At 41.8% G+C, this 24,888-nt stretch overlaps 1 protein-coding gene across 2 annotated transcripts in view; it reads right to left on the reverse strand.

Moving 5' to 3' along the window:
* The window catches only part of ttll7 (tubulin tyrosine ligase-like family, member 7), a 166,435-nt gene that overhangs the window by 22,917 nt on the left and 118,630 nt on the right, over nt 1-24,888 (reverse strand). For both annotated transcript variants that reach the window (XM_039653633.2, XM_039653632.2), the window contains exons 14-16: nt 8,685-8,771; nt 6,460-6,622; nt 2,715-3,040 (exon numbers count right to left, since the gene is read on the reverse strand). In XM_039653633.2, coding sequence (XP_039509567.2) covers nt 2,715-3,040; nt 6,460-6,622; nt 8,685-8,771 — 576 coding nt within the window. The remainder of the gene's footprint in view (nt 1-2,714; nt 3,041-6,459; nt 6,623-8,684; nt 8,772-24,888) is intronic.

Consider the following 24,888-nt stretch of genomic DNA (forward strand, 5'->3'; position numbering starts at 1 on the left):
CAAACTGAGGAAAAGTTTTAAAATTACAGAATATTTTAGGGTTAGGTATATCAGAGTCTGAAGCCCCACAAGGGTGAATTACGGAAATCTTAAGAACATGTAGGTGATACTGTATGTTTCATCCCAAAATCAAAAGAAAGAAGAAGAAATTATTTCATGTCAATTAACTATACTGTTTTCTTCAAATTTTCATTTTAGTAATGAAAAAAGACATATTTATTTCATTTATCAAAGTATTTTTTTTCATCCACTTTATTTAGTATGTTTTATTTATTTAACTATTTAAACTTCATGGTATTATTTTTTGTTAATTTTATGCTTATGTATTTTTTTCTTGCAACATAGTAAAACACCAATCAAATGAGATCATTATGGAGAATAATGGAAATTACAAAAAGATTTGTTGAACACTGGAAAAGTTCATAGAATCTTGTATCAGGAAATAAGAAAAGTCCAAAGTCTTGTTTGACACCATCGAAAATCTTACTGTGACTCCGGCTCCTCTTGTGCCTGTGTACACACATTACAGGACTGTAACAAATTGTTGATGTTGCCCCGCTGACATTGTCCCAACAAATTAATTTTTGAAAATTTTTGATATTGTCGGCCTTTGTATGGTAAAAACAATTAATCTGTCACTTAGATCTGGCTTAGTCCCCATCTACTTCAAACACGCTGTGGTAAATCTCATTCTTAAAAAGTCCAATCTTGACCCTTTAGGCCCAAAAAAATACAGTATAGGCCCATATCTAAACTTCCATTTATCTCCAAAATGTTGGAAAAAGTAGTGAAGTCATTTATGGAGCAGTGCAACCTGTTTGATACATTTCAATCTGGCTTTCGAAAATTACATTCCACTAAAACAGCCCTTATCAAAGTCTCTAGTGATGTGATGATGGCAGCAGACTCTGGCCACTACACTGTACTTGTACTTCCTGATTTGACACTGCGGATCTCTGTATACTGATTAACCGGCTTCATAATAAGATGGGACTATCAGGATGTGATAACATCACTAATGTGATCACCTATGTGATAGCATCTAATTGATTTTATTTAAGTCAAAAATATGATTTAAAATCCCTGAATCAACCTAAACATATTTGATTAAACAAATATAAATTAAGGGGTTGAATCAGGTAGCAATAGCTCAAGGTGAGCAGGTTATCAGTTTTTAGTGTAGAATATAAATTATACATTTAGCATTCCAATAAATGTATATGTACTTAGTGCTGTCAAATCGATTAATCACGATTAATCAAATCTACTCTATGCCGACATTGCATATTAGAGTTCTACAAACACAGCACAAAATCCTTGTATTAGAAGAGTTTTCAGGAAAGATTGCAAATCCTAATTAAACAGGTTTCATTATTAGAAATGAAGCCTATAAACTTGATGATAATGCATCCTATATGCAATTACTCTGAAAAGACTACCTAGAAGTCCATCTTGCTAAACACAATTTAAAGTCTTATTAAACAGTGCAGAAGTGTGTGTGCTGTTTTTCCTGATTACTATTCCTTAATGAGACTTTGAACAAGGGGGAGTGCTGTTATTCACAAGATGAATGTGCCCGTAAATAGAGGCCCAATTTAGCTTCACACTCTTAATTTTTCCACAATATGACACATTTTTCTCTCTAAGGTATGCCCAGATAGAGTGAGAGAACGAGAGTAGATATAGGAGTGTGAAAATATGAAGAAACTATCACAGTATGAAAACACAGCTTGACTGATGTGTGTGTGTGCGCGTGTGTGTGTGTGTGTGTTTGTGTTGAATCTCTATTGTTTGATGGATTGGAATGATTCAGGACAGCGATGGGAAAATAAAAATTATATTTTTCATTTTTACAGGTGGTGTGTTGCCAGATATTCTCTAAATCAGCCATTATTGTGAACATCTGTTCAGAATCTCTAGACAGAGGACATCTAGGGTAAAGAAAAAGATAGCTGTGCTATGTAGCGTTTGCATTACAGAAAATACCATTTAGGGAGGAAAAAAATAAATGTTACAGTATGTTGCAATTCCTATGTAAAAATATCTTAACTTTAGTCAGTAAAACCAAATATTGAGGCATTAAAACATTTAAATATGTGAAAACAATTATGAAATACCCAACTCACATTCATCCACAATCTTATTTATTTTATTTTTTTTGTAAATTATCATTATTTCAGTGTGCATAGATTTAATTGTTAGTTAATTATTATTATTCTTAATTTTTAATTTTATTAAAATTCTAATTTTTGAAATACTGTATTTAAATCAGCACATATTAACTCTACCGTATAACAGTGGAAACACGGAGAGCTGGAAACTTGAGAATTTATGGGGAAAAGTGCTTAACTGTCATGAATATTATGTCACAATGTAAAAATCAAAAATCAGGTTAATTTTCTTCATGCAAAATATATTTTATTTTATGTTTTTTTTTTTTTTTTTTCTTGGAGTGTAAATTAACCCTTGAACTTCTGGTTTATTCATCAAGATGGAAATGGAAGGTCAGATCAGTGCAGGTCCTTGCTTTATTATTATATATTAAATTCCACATAGTGCTCTAGTTGTATACTGAAAATTCAGATCAATGTAATCTTTTGACAGGGTATTCCTTTCATGTGGATTGGCAGCACATATACTGTATACATAGAATGAGCAATATATAATAAAAATAATAAAATTCCCTATGTGTGACAGAGAGAACCGATACTTGCCGTATTGGGATGAATGGCACCTAGACTGTTGCTGTGTGGAACTCTGTTGGTGGAACTGTTGCGACTGAGCGAATGGGAGCGAGAAGCTGAGTGGGGTCGACCTGGGGTCATCTGTGTCATGACGGCTGCTGTTTGAGAGGCTGCAGGCGATGCATTAGCCATGTGAGTGGCTGTTTTCGGCTGTCTGGTCTCGTTGGTAGGGGACTGCGCAGTCAGAGCGGATATGGAGCGTGGACAGGACATGGAGCGGCGGATGAGCCCAGAAAGATTGGGGGAGCAGGAAGGACCTCGTATTGGTTTAGGGGTAGGTTTCCAATGAACGCGACCTAAAACAAAGAACCAAAGCATTTGACTTCAATTTAAGACACATACATTCACACACCTTCCTGGGTCACCAATGAAATCCAGTCAAACATATACTAAATCTGTTAAAAAACAAACAAAAAAAAAAACCCTTAATAATCACTGCACCATGTGATCATCCTGCAGGCCTGTCAGGTTTCCAACTCAGGGTGGACAGCGAATTGAAACACGCATACAGCAAATCTACGATTTTGAATGACCTCCAGTTTGTGAACTGGCCAGCGGCATGGCCGCTTCATCCATGAATCTTGAGGGAAGAAGTTGCCAAAAGGGGTATTATAGCAGCTTAACGCGGAAAATCGCAGATGGCCCCAGGGTAGTGTGGGGCAAACAATGTCACCCCAGAATGGCCTAATGCCCCCTTTGGCAGCAACCCAATCACCAAATAACCTGGCAGCTTGCTTCTTTGTCCCAATTTTAGTGGCTAATGGAAAAGTCATGGCTTCAACTGTGTCAGGCACGAATAATCAATAAACTGCACAATCTATGGCACTTTCCAAAACAGAATACAAACTGGTTTTCCATTATTGAACAATTGCATATTATTATCTAACACAAAATCTATAATTTTGGCCTGTCCTATCACTGCTGGACAATTTCTAAATACTGTCTAATACATTTTTTATCTGTATCTAATAATCAAACAAAACAATTTTGACATAAGCTGTTATAAATAATTGTGTGAAAAGTATTGTTAATTAATACCTATTTTAATGATCAAGCTGTGTCCCATATTTTGTGCACAACTCTGTACCTTGCACAGTGCATGGTGGGAAGTGAAAATAATGTTGTTGAATTCTATTAATGAATGAATTCAATCTAAATTATTAAACCCTGTTCCCTCATCATAGTTTGGTATATATATATATATATATATATATATATATATATATATATATATATATATATATATATATATATAATAGTATAATAATATATAATAGTCTAAAAAAACTCTTTAAAAAAATCAGCAAGGATGGATGGATGGATGGATGCCAGAAGTGCTTCTCTGAACTTATACCCAACCTGTGCTTTCCCCAAGCTGAGCGACCAGTCTCCCTTTAAACCAGCGAACTGAAACATCAGAAAAGCTCATTAAAGCTGCATGGCATGAGAGCCGGGGGACCTCTCACCACATCACCTGCTGCATTCAGCCAGTCAAATTAAGAGCCACAGCACTGGGCCAGCGAATACTGTGACCCTAATTAAAAAAGATGGATTTTCTCTGTTTCGTGTATTAATTAGGTAAACAAATGCATTATAGTAGATTTACATCTGTAATTTAGCTCAGACTCTGCAAACGGCACTGAACATTTAATATGTCTGGCAAGACAAAAGGCTGCTTAAAAGTTTAAGCCATAAGCAGCTCTCACAGTCATCTGGAAACCATCGAGGGACAGATAGCACATATAAAAGCAGCTCAGCAGAAAAACATCCCAGAACCTCCAAGTCTACCCTAATAGTCCCAGCCCACAGGTGACAAATAGCTTTTCCACCGAGCAGACCCCTAAAACCTGGACTAAAACTAGGAACAGATAACGTCAGAAGTCCATTAGTTAGATCAAGTAAAGTTCTCAAAACAACAACTCAGTCTGGCAAGGCTGAACAAAACAAAACTAGATCACTCCCATTACAATCATTGAAGTTTTCTACACTGGAAATGTTTGATGCAACTGTCAAATAATGCTGAAATGAAATTATTTTATTTGCAATCATCTGTAAATTGATTGCAATCAAATTAATTAACTTCTAACAGCTGCATCAAACGCAGCATGTGATGGAAAAATATAGAGAATTCCACATTTTGGGGGATGTTACATTTTATGTTATCAAAGCAAAAAGATTTGTACATTCATTTTGTAATTAATTCATTCTTCAAAAGCTGTAAAAAATAAGTTAGATTTTTTTTGTAAGAAATGAATATTTTTATTCAGCAGGGATGCATTAAATTGATCAAAAGTGAAAAAAAATTGCAATAAAAAATTAAATGCTGTTCTTTTGAACTTTCTATGCATCAAAGAATCGTAAAAAACAACAATCATGTGCAAAAGTCTTAGGCACGTTAATATTTTTATCCAGAAGGAAAACAGTTTCAACCTAGTTATTTATATCTTTTGCTCTAGTGTGCCAGTAGGAAATATCAGTATCACATTTCCAAACGTTCATTTTGCCATTAATTGTAATAATCCAGTGATATTTTTGTATGTACAAGCAGTCTGACATCAGCCGGTGCTCCACACGGAGATCTGATCTCGCCATCATCGAGTCTATCCCTGCATCCCAATTCGCTTACTTATACTACACCCTAAAAGTATGTACTCTTTTTGTGAAGAAAAAGTACATACTTTTGAGTGTGTAGCAAAAGAGTAGGCAAGCTTTGGGACGTACTATCACGTCATCTTTAACGGACAGCTCTGTCGCGTGCTGCGTGCATCCTGTCACCATAAACTGCCCTGTCAATCATCTTGTCACAGTTAAAATCCTCCATTCAATCTAATTTGCTTTCCTACCGTTTCGGGAGCACGTTCATCTGCCAATCGTGGGTCTATAATGCGGATACTTTCCTCGTGTTTTGCTATTTGAATATAATGATGCATTTAAAAAGTAATGGCTAACGTATCCTTACAAAAGCTCACAATGCAGCTGCAGATGCAATATAATGTGGAGAACATTGAATAAATTATTTTCGTTAGGTTAGATAGTGATAATTGATCACTCAAACCTCTTTATCTAAACCTCTCTACATAACCGCGGGACTCGCGCTACCTCTGTGTCTGTAGTTTTTTTTAACACTTTTTACTCGTGTTTGTAGTTCTCTAACCGAATCCTCGTCCAACGCGCAATGGGTTGTGGGCAATATCAGCCGTTAGAGTGTGCATCGATCTACACTTCGGATTCTGGCCGGAAAAAGTAGACCATCCGGGTATCTTTGAAACACTCATTTCAACATATTATGGTTTGGGACGCACTAATTCTATTTTCGAATACTATTTAGGACAGATAGTATGCGAATTGGGACGCAGCATCTCTGTTTACATGAAGAAACTGAGACAGACTAAATACAGAAGAACTGCAGCAACGTCACTAAGACACTTGAAACACGTGGCACAGCCTTGACAGTTTCCTGTGTGAACAGATTTCTTGATTATAATGACAGCGATCTAGTTTTGTTTTGCATTTCTATCAGCAGTTGTTGTTGTTGTCTGCTGAGAACTTAATGTCATGCGCAAATTTTAAACTTTACATTACCCTCTCTTATAGAACCATTTCGATTGCACTGGAACCATTTAGAGAAAAAGAGAACCAGCACCATTTCTGTGGAAAGGACTTAATAGAGGTTCCCAGAGCACTTTCTTTCACAGGCCCAAGGGGAGGAACTCACTGGAGCGTTCGGGGCGATTGAGTTTCTCCTGCGTGATGCTGCTACTCTCGTCTTCTCCATCAGCGTCAGAACCAGAGCTGCTGTCGCTGCAGCTGGCCGAAGAGTCTTCAGGGTCTCTGTGCCCTCTGGGTGTCGGGCTGCTCTCAGGCATGGATGACAGGACCTACAGGCAAACAATCACACAAACACATCCACGGGGAGAGATGATGAGAGAAGATCCTAGAAAAATGTCAGTTCTGCAGCTTTCAGCCCGAGACCAATTAACACTTGCCATTGTTGAAAGAATGTAAGGGTGGCGGTGATGCATGCCTAGCGAACTCTGTCTTGATTTTCTTGAAGTCTTGATTAATGTCACAGCAGAAACATGTTCATTTGGTCTGAAACACATGCATTGTATGTCAGGGGAACTAATCTATTATGTCCTTCAAGAAGTATTGAACAACAAATTGAATATCTGTCCAACACTTGGGATCCACTGACTATTAGCTTCCTGAATGCACTAATTTCACCTTTTCAACTTCAATTTGGCTCAAAGGTCTGTCTAAATTAACACTTTGAATGTAATCTCCAACAGTTTTGAAAGAACACAGAGAGTTCCTGCTTTTTAAGATGAACTGCTAGGGACTATTTAAATTGCTTAATTTCTGCCTTGTCAGATTATACCAAATGACCACATAATGGCACAGTTAGAGTGTTCCAATCAATCAGAGCAGATACTGCTGAAATGAAACGTTCATTCTGCTAAGTCAAAAGTGAACCAATTAATATCATTTCATGCCAAACAGTGTCTGTAACTGTCTGTAACATCCCTAGTGAATCTCATGAAAACTATTTCACCCCAAACTAAAATGGGGGGGGGGGGCGGTGATGGGGTTATATTTTGCATTGTGATATTTTCGATAGTCAGGTACCACAAGTACTAATCCCATACATTTTCTCCATCTATATATAGAATTGTAAAAAAAACTTTCAAGACAGACCTATCATGAGCTCTGAGATATAGCAATAGCATAGGCTGCTGTACAAATTCAAAAGCAGAAACAGCTTGTTTTGTGAAGTTATGAATTGGTTGCTCAGACTATGATCTGTCCAGTGAGAGACAGTGCTAAACTGCAGTCAGATTAAGAGAAAACTGAGCATGAAAACTCAATCAGAAAAATCAATTTTCAGTTCCAGTGTTGGTGTAGTTATTGCCTTTGCTGGACGGTGCACTTTAGGACAAATTAAATTATATTGTGTATACACAATAAACTATACTGTACTTCGTACTTCTTTTCATGATTGAGAGTATTGTACTATCAAACAATTTTGCATTTAATTGTTACAGATAATTATGATGGGATACACAATTCATTGCATCTTAAAGTAATAGTTTTCATAATAGAAAAATGAAAATTTTGTCATCTTTTACTCACCCTCAAGTTGTCTCAAAACTGTATGAACTATATGTCTTTATTCTGCTGAACACAAAGTAAGATATTTTGAAGAATGTCGGGAACTAAACAGTTGATGGACCCCATTGATTTCCGTAGTAGGAAAAAATACTATGGAAGTCAATAGGGTCCATCAACAACGCATTCTCACCCCAAGGCGTCACCTTTGACCATGCTTCAATATTTGACGTCAGTTAGCGTCAGTTAGATGACGCGGTAAGGTTTAGGTCTGGGTTGGGGGTAGGGTTACACGCGATCCTAGGGCGTCATCTAACTGACACTAAAGGGCGCCTAAAGCGTCAGATATTGAAGCATGGTCAAAATGCTTCCAAAGGCGTCAGTTAGGTGACGCCTTTGGGGGTGAGAATGGGCTGCCATCAACTGTTTGGTTACCGACATTCTTATCTTACCGAAATATCTTCCTCTGTGTTCAGCAGAAGAAAGACATTCATACAGGGTTGAAACAACTTGAGGATGAGTAAAAGATGACAGCATTTTCATTTTAAAGTGAACTATTCCTTTAAAGATGTTTTACCTCATAAAAGTACACAAAGCATTCCTGTAGCTCAAACAGTAGAGCATGATGAAAGCATTGCCATGGTCATGGTTTTGATTTCCAAGGAATGCATGAACTGAAAAGATGTATACCTTGAATGCAATGCAACTTGCTTAAAAAGGATTTGCCATGTAAAAATAAAAAAATTAAAAAATAAATAAAAAACGCACATATATATAGTTGGCAAATGTAATTACTTTAAGTTTCTTTAGATTAAAAAAAAAGAGTTTATCTACCTTAGGACCTTTCTGTTTAGAGGTTTTTCCCAACAGTTTCTCATCATCCAGTTCACACTGCTCCAGGAGGTCAAGGATATCTTCCTCCTGCAGAACAAGTCACAAATTAAATACATAAGATTGTCCTTGTTTTCACACAAAAAAATTGTCTTGATGATGACATGATTGCTGTGGACAATAAAAAGTTAAGCAACGTAGTGAATTTGTCCAGTATATTTCTTTAAAAAAAAAAGTGAATTACACTAGTATTAAGACAGAGAGGTTTTAATAGCATCTTTCATTTAAGCTTCAATAGTACTACCTGATAAGTATAATTCATTTCCATGAGTCAGTTCAAACTATATTTCACTGAATTGAGTAAAAACTTTGAATGACTGTATATTGGAATAATTGTATATTATGTGTTGATTTATTGTTTCATATTGTTTATACGTATATTGGTGAACATGTTTAACAATCAAAATCAATCAATTTGCATATTGATCATATATTGTTTATTTTTAACCAAATTTTTATTGTGAAATGTCAAATTATTTGGATGAAATAAAGGATGCTCTAACTCAGTAGTTCTCAAACCTGTCCTGGAGGACCCCCAACACTGCACATTTTCTTTGTCTCCAGAATAAAAAAAACACACCTGATTCTGTGCGCAACTCATAAACACATGTTCGTGTGATTATGAGCTGATGAGTTGAATTAGGTTTGATTGAATCAGGTGCTGCATTTTGGAGATATGTCAACTCAGGCCACGTTTACACAAAGCCGGGTATTTAAAGAAACAAATATTTTCCCCATCTCCGTTTTCAATAATAACATCGTTCACACACCCGCATAAATATGCCGTCGAGCGCCATCTTATCTATGCCAAACCTATGGGCGGCAGTGTAGGGAGAAGGATAAAGCCATCAGAATCCTCAGAATCGACAAGAGAGAACCTAAAACGCTGTTTATCCCAGTTGACATGACAACACATAACCGGCGTTTTCAGAAATCTCCACTTTGGCAGGAGTTTTTAGAAATAATCATTTTCTGTGATAAAAATGGGGTTTTCGTGTAAATGAGAGGCCAAACCGCAGAGAAGTATCTGCGTTTTCCCTTCGTGTAAATGGGGCCTCATACTATATACAATTTGGTAACGCTTCCTTTTAGAGTGCAGTACTTACAGTGTACTTACATAGAAAGTACTGGCATATATATCTAAGTACATGGCTTAGGAGTAGGTTTAGGGGTAGATTCAGAGTTAGTACCTAGTAATTACCCAGGAAATGTAATTAATATTATAAGTACATGGGTAACAGGACTGTAAAAGGAAGCGTTACCATATAATTTTAGTGAGGCCTCTTCATTCCAAAAATATTTTAAACACATTATTATTTTGTGCAAACTATAAGTAATCAATTTGAGTAATTTCTGGAAAAAAGTCCTAAATCAAAACAGTACTTTGCATGACACCTAAACCATTTCTTGGCATAAATCAAAGCCATGTGTTTCGAGTACAGGAATCCATCTGGAATCTGTATCTGAACCACACTTTGAGTTTAACACATCATAATCTATTCGGCATTTCTCCCTTGTCATTTCTTTCAAATAAAGCACTATGTAGTTGACTTTGAAGTATGGGTTCACTGCAACTGCTCAGTTCACATGATAAAAGACTCTAAATTTAAAGTTCCATGGTATTACAAATCACAGATTACTAAATCCTACCTCTAAAATGACCAATTCATTTTCCATTATATTTTATGAATTAAAACCAATGATTCAGGCAAGCAACACCAGTTAATTTAAAACACTGCAAAACTAATTATTAGTATGATCCAGTATGATTAATAATTATGATTCCAATTATAGTGTAAGGCTTTTGATAAATCCAGCGGTCTTTAAAATGACGTATTTCTCTTCCACAACAGTAGCACATTCACACTGACTGTTCCTGGAGCTGATCCCTTGATGACACCCTGCAGTTCTTTTAAGACATCCTGAAACATCTTGCACATTTGCTCTTGGGATGAATGGTGTGACAGACCAGCCTGGACAGATTGCCAGTGGTCTGAAACCATTATTTGTAGATTACCTACAATAGTGGACTTCAAATATCTTGGAAAGAGCTTTAAATCCCTTCCAGATTCATAAGCCTTTACAACTTTCCTTCTAGGGGGGCTCAGACAGTTCTTTTGATATCAGCATGACATACTCCAACACTTATGATCAAACCACACCAGTTTATTGAGTTTTAGGAAAGGTTAGCCTTTCTCTTTAATTATCTGATTTGCATATTATTCTAACTAATTGGTGCATTTCATTGGGTACTTGATAGTCATAAATTCCAAGGATCATTTGATAAATATATTTTATTTTATGTAATTTTCTGTATGATGTAAGCTGTATCTGTAAGGTGTTTTCAATTTAATACCATTATTATTTTAATTCATATTTAATAACGTCAAAAAAACTTGTATATTTCTGTGTATAATAATATTTTAGTCATTTTACATGAGAGATACTATCAAGCTTTGAATCCAAAACAAAATTTTAATCTAAAGAAGGGCCTTAGTGTCTGTCAACTGGTTCATACAAATAAATCCAGTCCAAACAAAGCAAGATTGGATAATGACAGTAGTTCAGATGAGAAAAGGACAGGCGTGCAGCTGTATAAACAAACAATACATGTATTTTGGTGACAGTCTCCAGAATTTGATCAATATTGTTCTGAATCTGCTTCTGAATCAACATTTTTTTTTTCTGTTCCTCTGATGTGACTGTGATGTTTCTCCACTACAAATGCTGCATGCTTTTCAAGCAGAAACATTATCCCAGCTGTAACTCAATAAGCCAGGCATTGATCTGTTGTTCTGGCACAGATGGAGAGAGATTTTAAGTGCATTGAACTCAGTTCTTTTGCTCATTGCCGCCTTCCATTTTTCCGCAAATTCAAGTAAGACTTATTGTTCAGGCAGTAGGTGAAGAAAAAATGCCCACAATAAGTCAACACTGGCTGCAGGTGATGCATCAATATTTGCCAGAGTTTGCGACAGTTACAGTAGATGTTTACGAAATTTGTTTTTGTTACCTTGTTTTGAGTCAATTTTGGAGATATTCTTTTTAGATAGGCCTTACGCATCATTTATGGCAGGGATGGTGGGGACATGAAATAAGCCAGGTGTGTCTAATGCAGAGGACGCATCTTCAACAGGAGTTTTCATTTTTGTCAGCGTGTTTTACAATAAGATGCGGTGAGGTGCTGGAAATTGCCATTGTTAATGTTCTACTGAGTGCTGGTTGTGGTTGTGAAAAATGAAGTCTAACAACAGAGCAACGTTCTCCAGCACACAACTATTCACAGCTTGGCATTCTAAAGAAATCGACTCAGGCTCATTGGAAAAATGTACCTGTGGCGACATTTCCTTAACATACTTGATATTGTAAACAAACAGCAGCAAACATTATCAAACCAGATTTGCTGAAGCAACCATGACAGTTTAGCTTGCTTCTACAAGTCTTTGAGCTCTTTTATCAAGACTTGAGTCTCATATGACTTGCATCACACTTTTACCGGGTGAGCTTCCGAGCAAGTCTACTACATGGAAAAACTACACATATGGAGCTGGTTACAGTATATGATGATGCAAACATCAAAACGTATTAGTTTACAAATGATGCACTATGATATAATTGTTTGAGGTCATTACATAGTATTGTGCGAGGAACCAAGTGAAAACAAGTCTTTATAAATCGGTCCATTTTTTTTTTTTTTTTTGGTTTTAAATGTTATTCTTTCAACACAGTATTCAATAATAACCAATAAGACTTCATTCTTATTAAGTTCATTTTCAGAATACAAAGATTTGTTCAATGTCATCTCATAACATTTCCATCCATTGAAAGTCCAAGCAAACAAAACAAAACAAAAAACAGAAAGGACAAAAAGTAAGCCATATTAATGGAACAATTTAATCCAACCTCATTGATGACAAAATTTTCAGTTTTGCATCAACTATCGCTTTAAGTCCATGCATTTATCCAATGACCTACAGAATTTGGACATTTTTAGATTTTTCTAATAATAATGTTATATTTGTCTGTGGACATGAGAAAATCTAATCTAACAGTCTCTGATAGCTGTCGGTCTCAGTCTCCAAGATCAATTTATTAAAAAAAGTTGTATAATTTTAAATCATCTGAGAATTCATTGGCAACTAAAATATTTCGTTGTTGATCATATGAATGAGCATTTTCCACCCTCTCTGTGATCCTTGACATTATATTGACCGTTTTTATTTTATTTTTTTTCCTGCTGTGCTTCTAAAATGTAAATGCTTCTTTGCATATGAAATAAGAAACAATGCTTTGCTTCGAGCCGTGAACTGTGAGTTTGCTTTCGGGTCCAGTATAGTTTGTGATGCCCTTGCTGCATCTTTCAAAAACAGCCTTTTTGCACTGACTGCATTATATTATGACAGCTAAAATAAAATTCAAGCTGAAATGTACCTCTCATACTGTTGAAAATAAACTGCAGCCACTCGTTTGTAATGAGCGTATCCTTAAGAATATACAGGGAAACAAGCGCTACACACAGACTTCCTCACAGACTTCCTGATAGTTCTTCTAGTGTTTAGGAACATAGGCATTGCACTTTCTCCTTTTTACTCAAACATGATGGCCAATTTTCAGAACACCAAATACACTCTTAAAAAAACGGTAAAGAGGGTTTTCTCATCTATGTCATAGAAAAAAAAAACTTTTTTTATCCTAGTGTGAAGAAAATAAAAAAGGGATAAAAAGGTTCTATGGATTCTGAATTCATTTTTAGTAGGCACTGTTGACGTAAACTGAGCAATCAAGTAACTTATAGTAATTAAGTGATTCTGGAGCAAGCCACTTTTGCAGCGACAGTGAAGAGTAATGTGAAAGTATTCCCATGAAAAACTAGAAAAGTAATTAGTAATTAGTAATACTAATGACTTATTTTGAGTAACTTTCCAAACTCTCTGTAAATTTGTGAGATTTAGACAGGCCCTAGACTAATATTGAATGCTCGGGGTTGCTGGAAGTCTGAAGCTATAATACATGAACACACTTGACAGACAAAAAGGTCAAAACACACAAGGCAATGGCACAAACTCAGGGCTCTTGAATCTTGTCCAAATAAGCCAGACATTTTCTAGCTCCGTAGAAAATGGCTCACACACTCCCTTGCCATATCAGCAGACAGTTCCTGACTCAAAACTACAACCTGCCTAACAACCATCTCCATCCAAACTCATGCGCAACCCCACTCCAGTGCTAGACTTCAGATTTCATCAATGTGTGCTACGACGATGAAACCCTTCCAACAATATGCCGCATTCATTTGCATGGGTACAAAAATCCGGCCTTGAAATTCCCTGAAAAATGAACATCCAGAGGTTTCAGAGTTTTTTTGCGGAGCACAATAATGAACTCCATCTGAATGGAGAATTTGAGAGCAGAGGCTTTCATAAAAAATAAAAAAGAGAAAAAATGCTCAGAAATGCAGTGGTAAAAATTCTATAAAAGGCTAATACATCTTTTAAAACATTGCTTAACAATTACACTTTTATATTTTATTATTCAAAAGTCAAACAGAAGGATGTAACACAAAGGTATCTTCCACAAAGGGTGTTTATTTGCAGGTAAGTGCAGGAAACAAATGATGCAATCAGGTGGGAGACTGAGTCTATTAAATAGCTGCAAACTCTTAACTGTGAATAACAGTTCTTAAAGATGAACTGAACTGAAATTTGAGAAAAGGTGATATAACAGATGTATTTTATTTATTCTCATTGGTACAAATTTTAAAATGGCAGAATTTGTTAAAAGGGATAAAATTGTACATTGAAAGTGTTGTTTTTGTTACACGGGCGCCGCCATGTTGGATTTCAACATTCGACTACGTCACTGGCATGGTAAGCCACTGCGTACCCTACCCGCACCAGCAGAACAGCCGTAGCTTGTAAACAATCTGAGGCTAAATGACATGGCTGAGGAAACAGATTTTTTAGCGACACACTATTTAGAGATGTGTACTTTCGTCAATGAGTACATGAAATGTCTGACAATGCATGAAATGTTTTATTTACACAAGTTACAAGTTCAACGCATCACGTTAACGTTACTTGAATCCTTGATATTCGGGTGAGGGGGAAAAGATCCCTGATGTATAGTTCACTGTAGAGGATGGGATTCTCCTTCCTAAATGCACCCTCGCCCATAAAGTGAACTGCCAGTAGCCTACGCTATTAAAAGTGCTCATTTTCGTCTGTGTATACAGGACCACAGCTGTTGTCTATGGCGCTCCGCGGGTCCTACCATGCCAGTGACGTCATCGAAATTGCCAGCGCTAACAAGCGCAGTTTTGCGTTGCTTAAAAAAAGCTATATTCATTTTTTTTTTTTTAAATGTTTAGTGTAATTTACTTTTAATTGTCATAAACAACACGTTTTCAACGTCGATATTTTTCAGTTCAGTTCATCTTTAATATTATATAGGTGCAGACTGATGCAAACTGGATGGCTGGAGACTGAAGAGGACTGAAGATGACTGATGATGACTGAAGGTGGAAGACGGAAGATAAGAAAAGACAGGATTGTGGTAAGTATCACAGGAAGGTAGTTGGGTAAGTAGCTTGGTATATGTCAACAGGTAAGTAAACATGCTTAGTGTTCAACGAGACCAAACAATGAGGTTATGCAAGGTGAGTGCTTGTCTTGATGAGGTGATAATCAGTGGTAGGTGTGATGATGGCTGACTGCAGGCGGGAATCAGAAGGGATGCTGGGAAGTGGGAAATGTCATTATGTGGTGACTGGGCTGGTGACTGAGGATTGTGACAGGACTAAACCCTCCAGGAAGGTGCGACCTTGTGCCAAAATAAATCCAACTGAGCCAGGACAGGATAAGCAAGAGTAGAATCCAGAGCAGAAGGTCCATGATGCTGGGCGGAGTTGAAGACTCCCAAGGTGAAGCTGGCAGAACAGTAGATCCCCACAGTGGAGCTGAAAACCTCCAAAGGCAGAGACAAAGACCACCTTGTCAGAGCAGACAAACCTAACCCCAGGCAGATCACTTGGCTAGAGACCATCAGTAGGATTAGCTGGCTTCATGTCTGGAAGGGAAGTAGGCTTGAGATCATCTGGAAGGGCAGCTGGCTAGAGAACGTCTGGATGGGTGACAGGCTTGATAACATCTGGATGGTTGACAATCTTGAGAACGTGTGGAGTGTCAGTAGTAAGCCGAGTGTCTGGAGTGCCGACTGGCTTGCTGATGTCTGGAGTGCCGGCTGGAAGAAGGGCGTCTGGAGTGCCAGCTGGCTTGCTGATGTCTGAAGGGCTGATTTTGACAGACCTAATGAAACAAAGACAAACAGAGTTCAAGGGCAACCATCAAGGCTGCGACAATGGGACCTTAATCGGCCTATGTGGCCTTGGCAAGGGGACTTTGATCAGCCTCTGTGACCGTGATGAAGGAACTTTGATTTACCCTTTGTGGACATAGGACAACCTCTGTGGCTACATCAAGGCAAACTGGAAATTTGGGTATGACCTTCTTAGCAGCAAACAGGACACAGGACAAACAGGAAACTTGGGAACAACCTCCATAGTCACATCTAGTCAAGCAGGAAACTCAAGTAAGACCTTCTTAGTCGCATCAGGGCAAAAAGGAAACCTCCTCAGGAACGGCCTACGTGGTCACATCTGAACAGACCAGAAATATAGGGATGACCTCTGTGGTCACTTCAGGGAATACAATAAACTGGGGAACCTCAATGGACTCATCTAGACAGGCAGGAAACTCAAGGATAATCCAGGATAGTGGGGAACTCTGCCATGGTGGCCATGTTGGTTGAGGAATCTGATGGCAGAAGTCACTATGCTGAGCTCTATGATGAGAGCACACTCTGGGCTGGGCTCTAGGACAAGAATGGGCTCAGGACTGAACCGTGGGGCTGAAGCTGACTGGAGTCATCACTGGACTCTGGTCAGGGGCTGGAGCCATCACTGGATTCTGGTCAGGAGCTGGAGCCATCACTGGACACTGGTCAGGGTCTGGAGCCATTACTGGACACTGTTCAGGGGCTGGAGCCATCACTGGTCTATGGTCAGGGGCTGGGGCTGACAAAGGACTATGGTCAGGGGCTGGAGCCAACACTGGACTGTGCTCAGGGATTGTATCAGAGTGATGAAAGGTTGATCTCTTCCTTCTTAGCCTCCCCTTTTGTGCTGGAGTTAGGCTGGTGTTCAACGAGGAGGAGGATTCTAGGTTGATCTCTAGAGCAAGTGCGAACTCACAACAAGTCGCTGAGATCTGAGTGAACTCCTGGCTTGTTTGGGGATCTGAGCATGCTCCTGAATAAGATAGGGGAAATGAGTGGACTTGGCTGAATTATGGAGAGAACACTTGGCTGAACCCCTGAGCATTACCTGATGGTATGGGGGGAGTTCTCGTATAGACTCATAGACTGGGGCGGACTCTGGAGTGTGCTCAGGGACTGGAGCCGACACTGGAGTGGGCTCAGGGGCAGGAGCCGTGATGGAGTGGGCTCAGGGACTTTCTCGCACTGGAATGGACTCTGGAATTTCTCTCTCTTGAACTGCTTCCTCTAGGATGATCCACACAACCATAGAACATAATCAATATAGCAGAGTAGTAACTGGTATCTGTGTTATCTGTGTTTATTAAAGGAGCATTTCACCCATTGCAACATTAATCTTTATTGAAAGTGGATCGTATATGTAGTCGAAATGTAAAAGAATTTTTTTTAATTTGGTGCCCTCTTGACCGAGAAAAGACAGAAAATAACCAAGGGGCGCCTATATATGAAAAAAAACTACGTACATGTCCCACAATGCACAGCTCCGCAAGCTACACCCACTAATCCGGAACAACCTGTCTATGGGAACAGCGCAAACAGAGAATTCACTCTTCCGTCTACAAGGCTAACATTAGCTGTCACCGGAGTTTGAAATTAATTTCACACAAAATGTCTAGTTGGCTGTGGCGAGCAGGATGATCGAGGGCGAGGGATGTAACTTAAGAGGACGGAGCTCCATGTGAGGCCTGCGCTCCGTGCGAGGCCGGTGGCGTGAGTTATAACAGAGACTGATAATGAAAGACACCTGTGAGGCGCGCGCCGGTCTTGCGTCTCTCACGGAGAAACGAAAGCATAAAACGGGGAGCGACGACGGCAGATCGAGAGAGAAACAGGCCTGATTTTATGTTGTGTTTTGTTTCTGTTGTGTGTAAAGGCCTGTTCACACCGGGACGAATTTCGCGCGCGTTATTCGTCGACGTTTAACGCCTCGTGACTAAACAATGGGCGCCAATGTGAGTGTTCACACTGACGCGAAAAACGCCACGCGTAAAAGCGTCATTTTTTAAAAAACGCCTCGGGTTCGTTTTTTTGGTTTGACGCGCCGCGTCAAAACCTGTCCGACCAACGAGATTGGCGGGTTTGCTCACGTGTCTGGTACTTGTGAAGTTACAGTAAAACACAACTTGAGGGCGCTCAAACACAAAACGGTCTTGCCGAGCACACATACGGCGAAGAAGAGACAAGATACCTATGGGCATTGGGCAAGATGAATCATGTTGAGCTGCTGGTCTCGGAGAATAAAGAGCTATAAGATAATATTTATATTAGTATTTCTGTAATAATAGTATAGTATAGGGTGACCAACAGTCCTGTTTTCCCGGGACATATGTAAAGCGGTCACTTTGTGCTTTATAGAAATCTGAGTTGAGATGAGAACTGCGCATATGTGCGTAATGTCAGTTAGATTTTGACAAGTGAGGAGAGGAGAACCGCTCTGCCGACTCTTTCTATTCTTTCTTTTATTTTATTTTCTATTGTGACCAGATGTTTGTTTGTGTTTTTTTTTCTCGCTCGATCCCCGTGTATGAGGAGGAGTGTGACGTTTGAGTGGTTTTATTAAACGCGGGGAAATACGACAACTCTCGTCTCTCGTGCATCTGTTCATCCGACAACTGCTATGTTTTTATCTCTGGGCAACATCTCAACTGTGCGTTACACATGTCCTGTTTCCACGTCCTGTCCTGACTGTTTTTAAGTGATGAAAATGTCCTGGTTCTCAAAAAAACTGCTGGAAAAGATCAGTCCTACAGCAAAATATAGATGGGCAAACAAGGTGGTCGAGGAAGAAAAACAAGATAAAGAGAATAAAAACTAAAGATATGAATAGATTTTGTTAGTTCGTTTTTGTAAGTGTGTGAGAGCTATTTTTTTTTTTACATTTGGAGGCATTTATTATTTATATATTTTTCTAATACAGAAGACATTATTTCTATCATTATTTCATTTGTTTTTTTCTATCTGTCATAATAAAACATTGAGACATGAATATGATCACCCTAGTATAGTATTCTATTATTATTTCTGTTTTACATTAAGCGCCATCTAATGTCAGGGAATGAATTTGCATGTTCACTCGGCTCATCGTCAGCGAAAAGCGCTTGGGTGTGAACACAAAAAACGCGTTGAAAAACGCTGACGAATAACGCACGCTGATATTCGTCCCGGTGTGTACAGGCCTTAACGTTACAGCAGTCGCCAATGAGGGGCTGCTGGCTTATACTTTCGTTTTGTATTTGTTCATTTTACTATTAAAATGCTTAAATGTTCGCCGGTTCCTGCCTCCTTCTTCCCACAACAACAAACCCTGTTAACGTTACATTGGCAAACTCATTAGTGAATTACTCCTCATTTGTATTTTATTTCTGTTTGGTGAATTACTGCATGATACCTGGATGTTTAGTCAGGCTAAACCATCACAACACAAATGCCCATGTGCTCGTCTGATTCAGAGATTTCCTCCAGGAGAAATTGTCATCGCTGAAATTCTCTGCAGCAGACGGGCTGTGTCTGTAGGCCGTAGCACGCAGCGAGAGTACAGGCAACAGCAATCCACCCAGCGCCAGAGTGGGTCCAACACCCTTGAATAAAAATGAGCTAATGCATGTAGTTCTAAAGATTTTAATGAAATATGACTTCCTGCTTATCGTGACGCAAAATGACGATTTTTACGTCACGATAAGCAGGAAGTAAAACACTTTAATCCTTATTTCTCCCATCTCAGGGGAAAATAAGGGAATAAACCATGACCATTCAAAAATATGACTGGGTTTCTAAAGACACAAAGCTTAATGCAAATGGGTGAAAAGACAGTAGTTAGATAGTTTCCAAGCCCTGGAGGTTTAAATAAACCGCTTCAATAAAGGGCTGTCAATTTAACGTTTGATAAAATTGATAAAAACAATTTGATGCACATGTCCTGCCACAGACCTACGCAGGTCATTTTCCATTAATCATACAGTTGATTGATGACAAACATGAAGCAGAGCAACAACTCACTGTATAATATAACCTAATTGTATAATAGAATGCAGTTAGAATGCCCCTAAAATGAAAGATATCAGGGCAAGAATATTCCTGTATGAGTTTTTGTCTCATATTTATACGTATCAAATGATTTAGTTAAGCAATATCACAAGAGTAATGAGCGCAAAATCACATGAGTCCTGTTTTTGTCCTGAACAGCACAAATGCAAATGTGATACTGATTTTATATAACAGTTCAATTAATATGATTAATTGTTAAAAGAGCACAATCTCGACTCAACTCCCCATTCAATCTTAATCTTGTATTTCAATGATTCTGCCAATGATATTCAATGAGATAATGCGCCATAACTCACAGCGGACGCGATGGTGCATTAACGTCACATCGGGTATTGCAAAAGCCAGATGTGCGTGTGCTAGTTGCATCACAATAACAATGCCTGTGACAGTTGATAAACATGTCAAGACTTGAGAAGAAACGTCTCGGTTACGGATGTAACCCTCGTTCCCTGAGTAGGGAATGGAGACGTTACGTCAAAAGTGACGGAGAATGGGGGTTTCGCATAGAAAGCCAATCCTCTTCGAGTATTTAACAACGAGCCAATGGCATGCAATGCCTTGGGGCTGCGGAAATTTGCATAGCGTACTCCGCCCTACTCCGTGAGTATAAAAGGAGGAAGTGAACGCAACCGCAGTATGTCTTCGCTGAGGAGCCAAGACTGAACTCGGCGTCTACCCAGCGGTACAGCAGAAGTGGCAGGGAGACGTAACGTCTCCGTTCCCTATTCAGGGAACGAGGGTTACATCCGTAACCAAGACGTTCCCTTTCGTAGTCACTTCGAGTTACGTCAAAAGTGACGGAGAATGGGGGTCAGTGCCATCACGCCATCTTCAAGCTGTCTTCCAATGCCCTGCGAAAGTCTGGACCCCTGAACCTTACCTTTTTTTTTTTTGGGGGGGGGGGTCCTACTTTGACACAGGATTACCAAGGTACACTGGGAAACATATCCCGGGAGGGACATGCTACCAGATGCCTACCGAAGGATGACTTACAAATACACATATGGCCGTATAGGACGCATATGGAGATCACTGGAGCACCAACCGCAGGTGGCTACTAGAATTTAACTCCAGGGGTGGCAGATGGCTTGCCAAGGAGAGCTCAGAGAGGCTTACAGTGGATGCTCAGAGAGGCTTACAGTGGATAATACACATGAGACAGTTACCATCGGGAACCGTGCACATGGAGGCACCTAGCCGGCATCCAGAGCAATAGCAGTGGTGCCCGCATTGTCGGTGCTGGAGGACTCAAGGCTTTAATGGAAGACGCTGAGAAGATATCGCACTTATCCAGTCCGAGGAGTGGAATGGCGAGCAAGCGAAGACACCTAAGCGGGTCCAGTACTGGCGGAAGCGAGTACGTGGGAGGACACTGGCTCAATTCGCAGATTGTAGAATCTTGCGAAGGTGTTGGGTGTCGCCCAGCCTGCAGCTCTGCAGATGTCTGTTAGCGAGGCGCCGTGCGCTAGAGCCCAAGAGGAGGCCACACTCCGAGTGGAATGGGCCGTCACACCAAGGGGGCACGGATGGCCTTGCTGCTGGTAAGACAAAGCAATGGCGTCTACTATCCAGTGAGACAGCCGTTGCTTTGAGAGAGCCCTTCCCTTCTGGCTCCCCCCATGACAGACAAAGAGCTGGTCTGAGGTCCTGAAACACCGCGTTCTGTCTACGTAGGTGCGGAGAGCACGTACTGGACAGAGCAGTGCCAAGGCTGGGTCTGCCTCCTCCAGGGGCAGCGCTTGCAGGTTCACCACCTGGTTCCGGAAGGGAGTGGTGGGAACCTTGGGCACGTATCCAGGCCGGGGTCTCAGGATCACGTGAGAGTAAGCCGGCCCGAACTCCAGGCACGCTTCGTCAACGGAGAATGCGTGCAGGTCCCCCACCCTCTTGATGGAGGCCAATGCAACCAGGAGTGCTGTCTTCATGGACAGAAACTTTAACTCTACCGATTGCAAAGGCTCAAAGGGAGGCCTCTGCAGAGCACTTAGAACTACCGAGAGGTCCCAAGAGGGTACGAGGGGAGGACGAGGCAGATGTAGCCTCCTCGCTCCCCTCAGGAACCTGATGACCAGGTCGTGCTTCCCTAAGGACTTACCTTCTACTGCTTCATGAGAGGCGGCAATGGCCGCGACGTAAACCTTAAGGGTGGAGGGCGACAGCCTGCGCTCCAACCCTTCTTGCAGGAAGGAAAGCACGACACTGATCGAACATCTCCGGGGGTCTTCTCACGCGAAGAGCACCAGCTGACGAAGAGGTTCCACTTCAACGCATAAAGGTGTCTCGTGGACAACGCTCTAGCGGAAGTGATGGTTGCCGCCACCGCAGGTGGCAGCGAACTCAAACCTGCCACAGAGTGCCCCGTCTCTGAGTGAGTAGATCTTGTCTCAGAGGAATAGGCCAAGGAGGTGCTGTCGCGAGGAGCATGAGTTCGGAAAACCATGTCTTGGTGGGCCAATAGGAGGCTACCAGCAAGACCTGCTCCTCGTCCTCCTTGATCTTGCACAACACCCGTGCAAGAAGGCTCACTGGGGGAAACGCATACTTGCGTGGGCCCCGCGGCCAGCTGTGCGCCAGTGCATCTGTGCCGAGCGAACCGTCGGTCAGGGAATAAAACTGGGCGCAGTGGGATGAGTCCCGGGAGGCGAACAGATCTATCTGTGCCTCCCCGAACTGGTCCCAAATCAGCTGGACCACCTGGGGATGGAGTCGCCATTCGCCGGAGATAGGGCGGACCCGTGACAGCTCGTCGGCTGCCAAGTTCCGGTCTCCTGGAATGTAACTGCACGAAGGGACCTCAGGTGCTTCTGACTCCATAACAAGAGGTGGCGGGCGAGCTGCGACAACCGGCGTGAGCGTAGACCCCCCTGGTGGTTGATGTACGCTACTGCAGTCGTGTTGTCTGAACGGACAAGTACGTGTTGACCCCTGAGCAACGCTCGAAAGCAGTGCAGGGTCAGGCGTACTGCCAGCAGCTCGAGGCAATTGATGTGCATGAGGCGCTGGGGTCCTGTCCAGGAGCCCGCGGCTGCATGCCCATTGCACATGGCACCCCAACCCGTGGTAGATGCATCCGTGGAGACAACGAGATGCCTGGAAACTCGCTGAAGAGGGACACCGGCCCGCAAAAAGCTGAGGTTCGACCACGGGAAGAAGGTTCGGCGGCACACTGGAGTCACTGGAACTCGGAGCGAACCGCGATGCCATGCCCACCTCGGGACTCGATCGCGAAGCCACAGCTGAAGCGGTCTCATATGAAGCAAACCGAGCGGCGTTGCCGCGGCTGCGGATGCCATATGCCCCAGGAGCCTCTGAAACAGTTTCAGTGGAACCGCACTCTTGCCCTCGAACTGTCGAAGACAAGTCAGCAGTGGGTGCGCACGCTCGCTCGTGAGCTGCGCGGACATGGCGACCGAGTCTATCTCCATGCCGAGAAAAGAGATCCTCTGCACGGCGCAAAGTTTGCTCTTTTCCCGGTTGACCCGAAGGCCCAGATAGGCTAGGTACCGGAGCACCAGGTCTCTGTGTTCGCAAACCCGTTCTCGAGAGTGAGCCAGTATCAGCCAGTCGTCGAGATAAATCAGGAAGAACCCCGTGTTCGCGAAGGGGAACAAGGGCTGCCTCTACAATCTTTGTGAAGACGCGAGGTGACAGAGCTAACCCGAAAGGGAGAACCGTGTACTGATGCCTGGCCTCGAGGCAAACCGAGAACGGTCTGCGTCGAGGCAATATGAAGACATGAAAGTATGCGTCCTTCAGGTCGATCGCTGCAAACCAATCCTGAGGCCGAACGCATTAGAAAATGCGTTTGGCTGTGAGCATTTTGAACGGTAGTCGATGGAGAGTACGGTTCAAAATGCGCAGATCCAGGATCGGTCGTAACCCACCGGTCTTCTGGGGACAGTGAAGTATGGGCTGTAGACCCGGACCTCACCTCGGCTGGAGGTACCGTCTCGATTGCACCCTTCGCCAGCAGGGTCGCAATCTCCGCTCTCATGACCGGGGCATTGCCACCGACCACCGTGGAGTGAACTCCCCTAAAGCGGGGAGGAGACCTCGCGAACTGAGTCGCGTAGCCGAAACTGATCGTTCTGATGACACAGCGGGACAGGTCGGGGAGCTCTAGCCGGGCTCCCAGGAACTGAACCAGTGGAGTCATGCGAACCACAGACGTCCCCCCGGAGGGGCAGCGTTACAGGGAGACCGGCATGCGCACAGGAGTTACCCTGTGCGGATGCACAGTCGAGCCCTGTTCCCCGACAGAAGAGACCAGGGAAGGACCAGCGTTCCACGGGGGTCTGTTCTGCCGGGGGTCTGGCGGAGAGGGGGAGGGGAGTGGTGTAGTCGGGGGACGATACATGCTCCCATCCGCACCCTCAGAGACAGAGAGGAATGAACGGGGCGACGCACTGGACGTCGTGCGCGCTCATTCCAGTCTGTGTGCTCAATGATAGTGTCAGCTTTCCTCAACCAGCTCAAGGAGCTAGCTAGAACAAAAAGATTCTTCACCGGCCCTCCACCGGGGGAAGGAGGGGCCCTGCTACCGCCTCCTGAGAAAAACCATGACACTATCACTGAGCGGCCCGCCTCAGGAACATCGCTTCGCCTGGCGTTAGCGGGGCACACGGCCTGAGGGGGCTGAGACGCTTACCTGTGGCCTCCTCCACAACGCGAACCGGCTGAAGGCTGCTGCTGGGGCCGCGTGGGAGGGAAGGGAGCCGCAGGGGGGCGTCCTCGGCGGCGAGCGGGCGGAGGCGTCTGAGCCGACGGCTGG

The sequence above is a fragment of the Pimephales promelas genome, chromosome 21, assembly GCF_988280905.1.
Source record: "Pimephales promelas chromosome 21, fPimPro1.hap1.1, whole genome shotgun sequence".
NCBI lineage: Eukaryota > Metazoa > Chordata > Actinopteri > Cypriniformes > Leuciscidae > Pimephales > Pimephales promelas.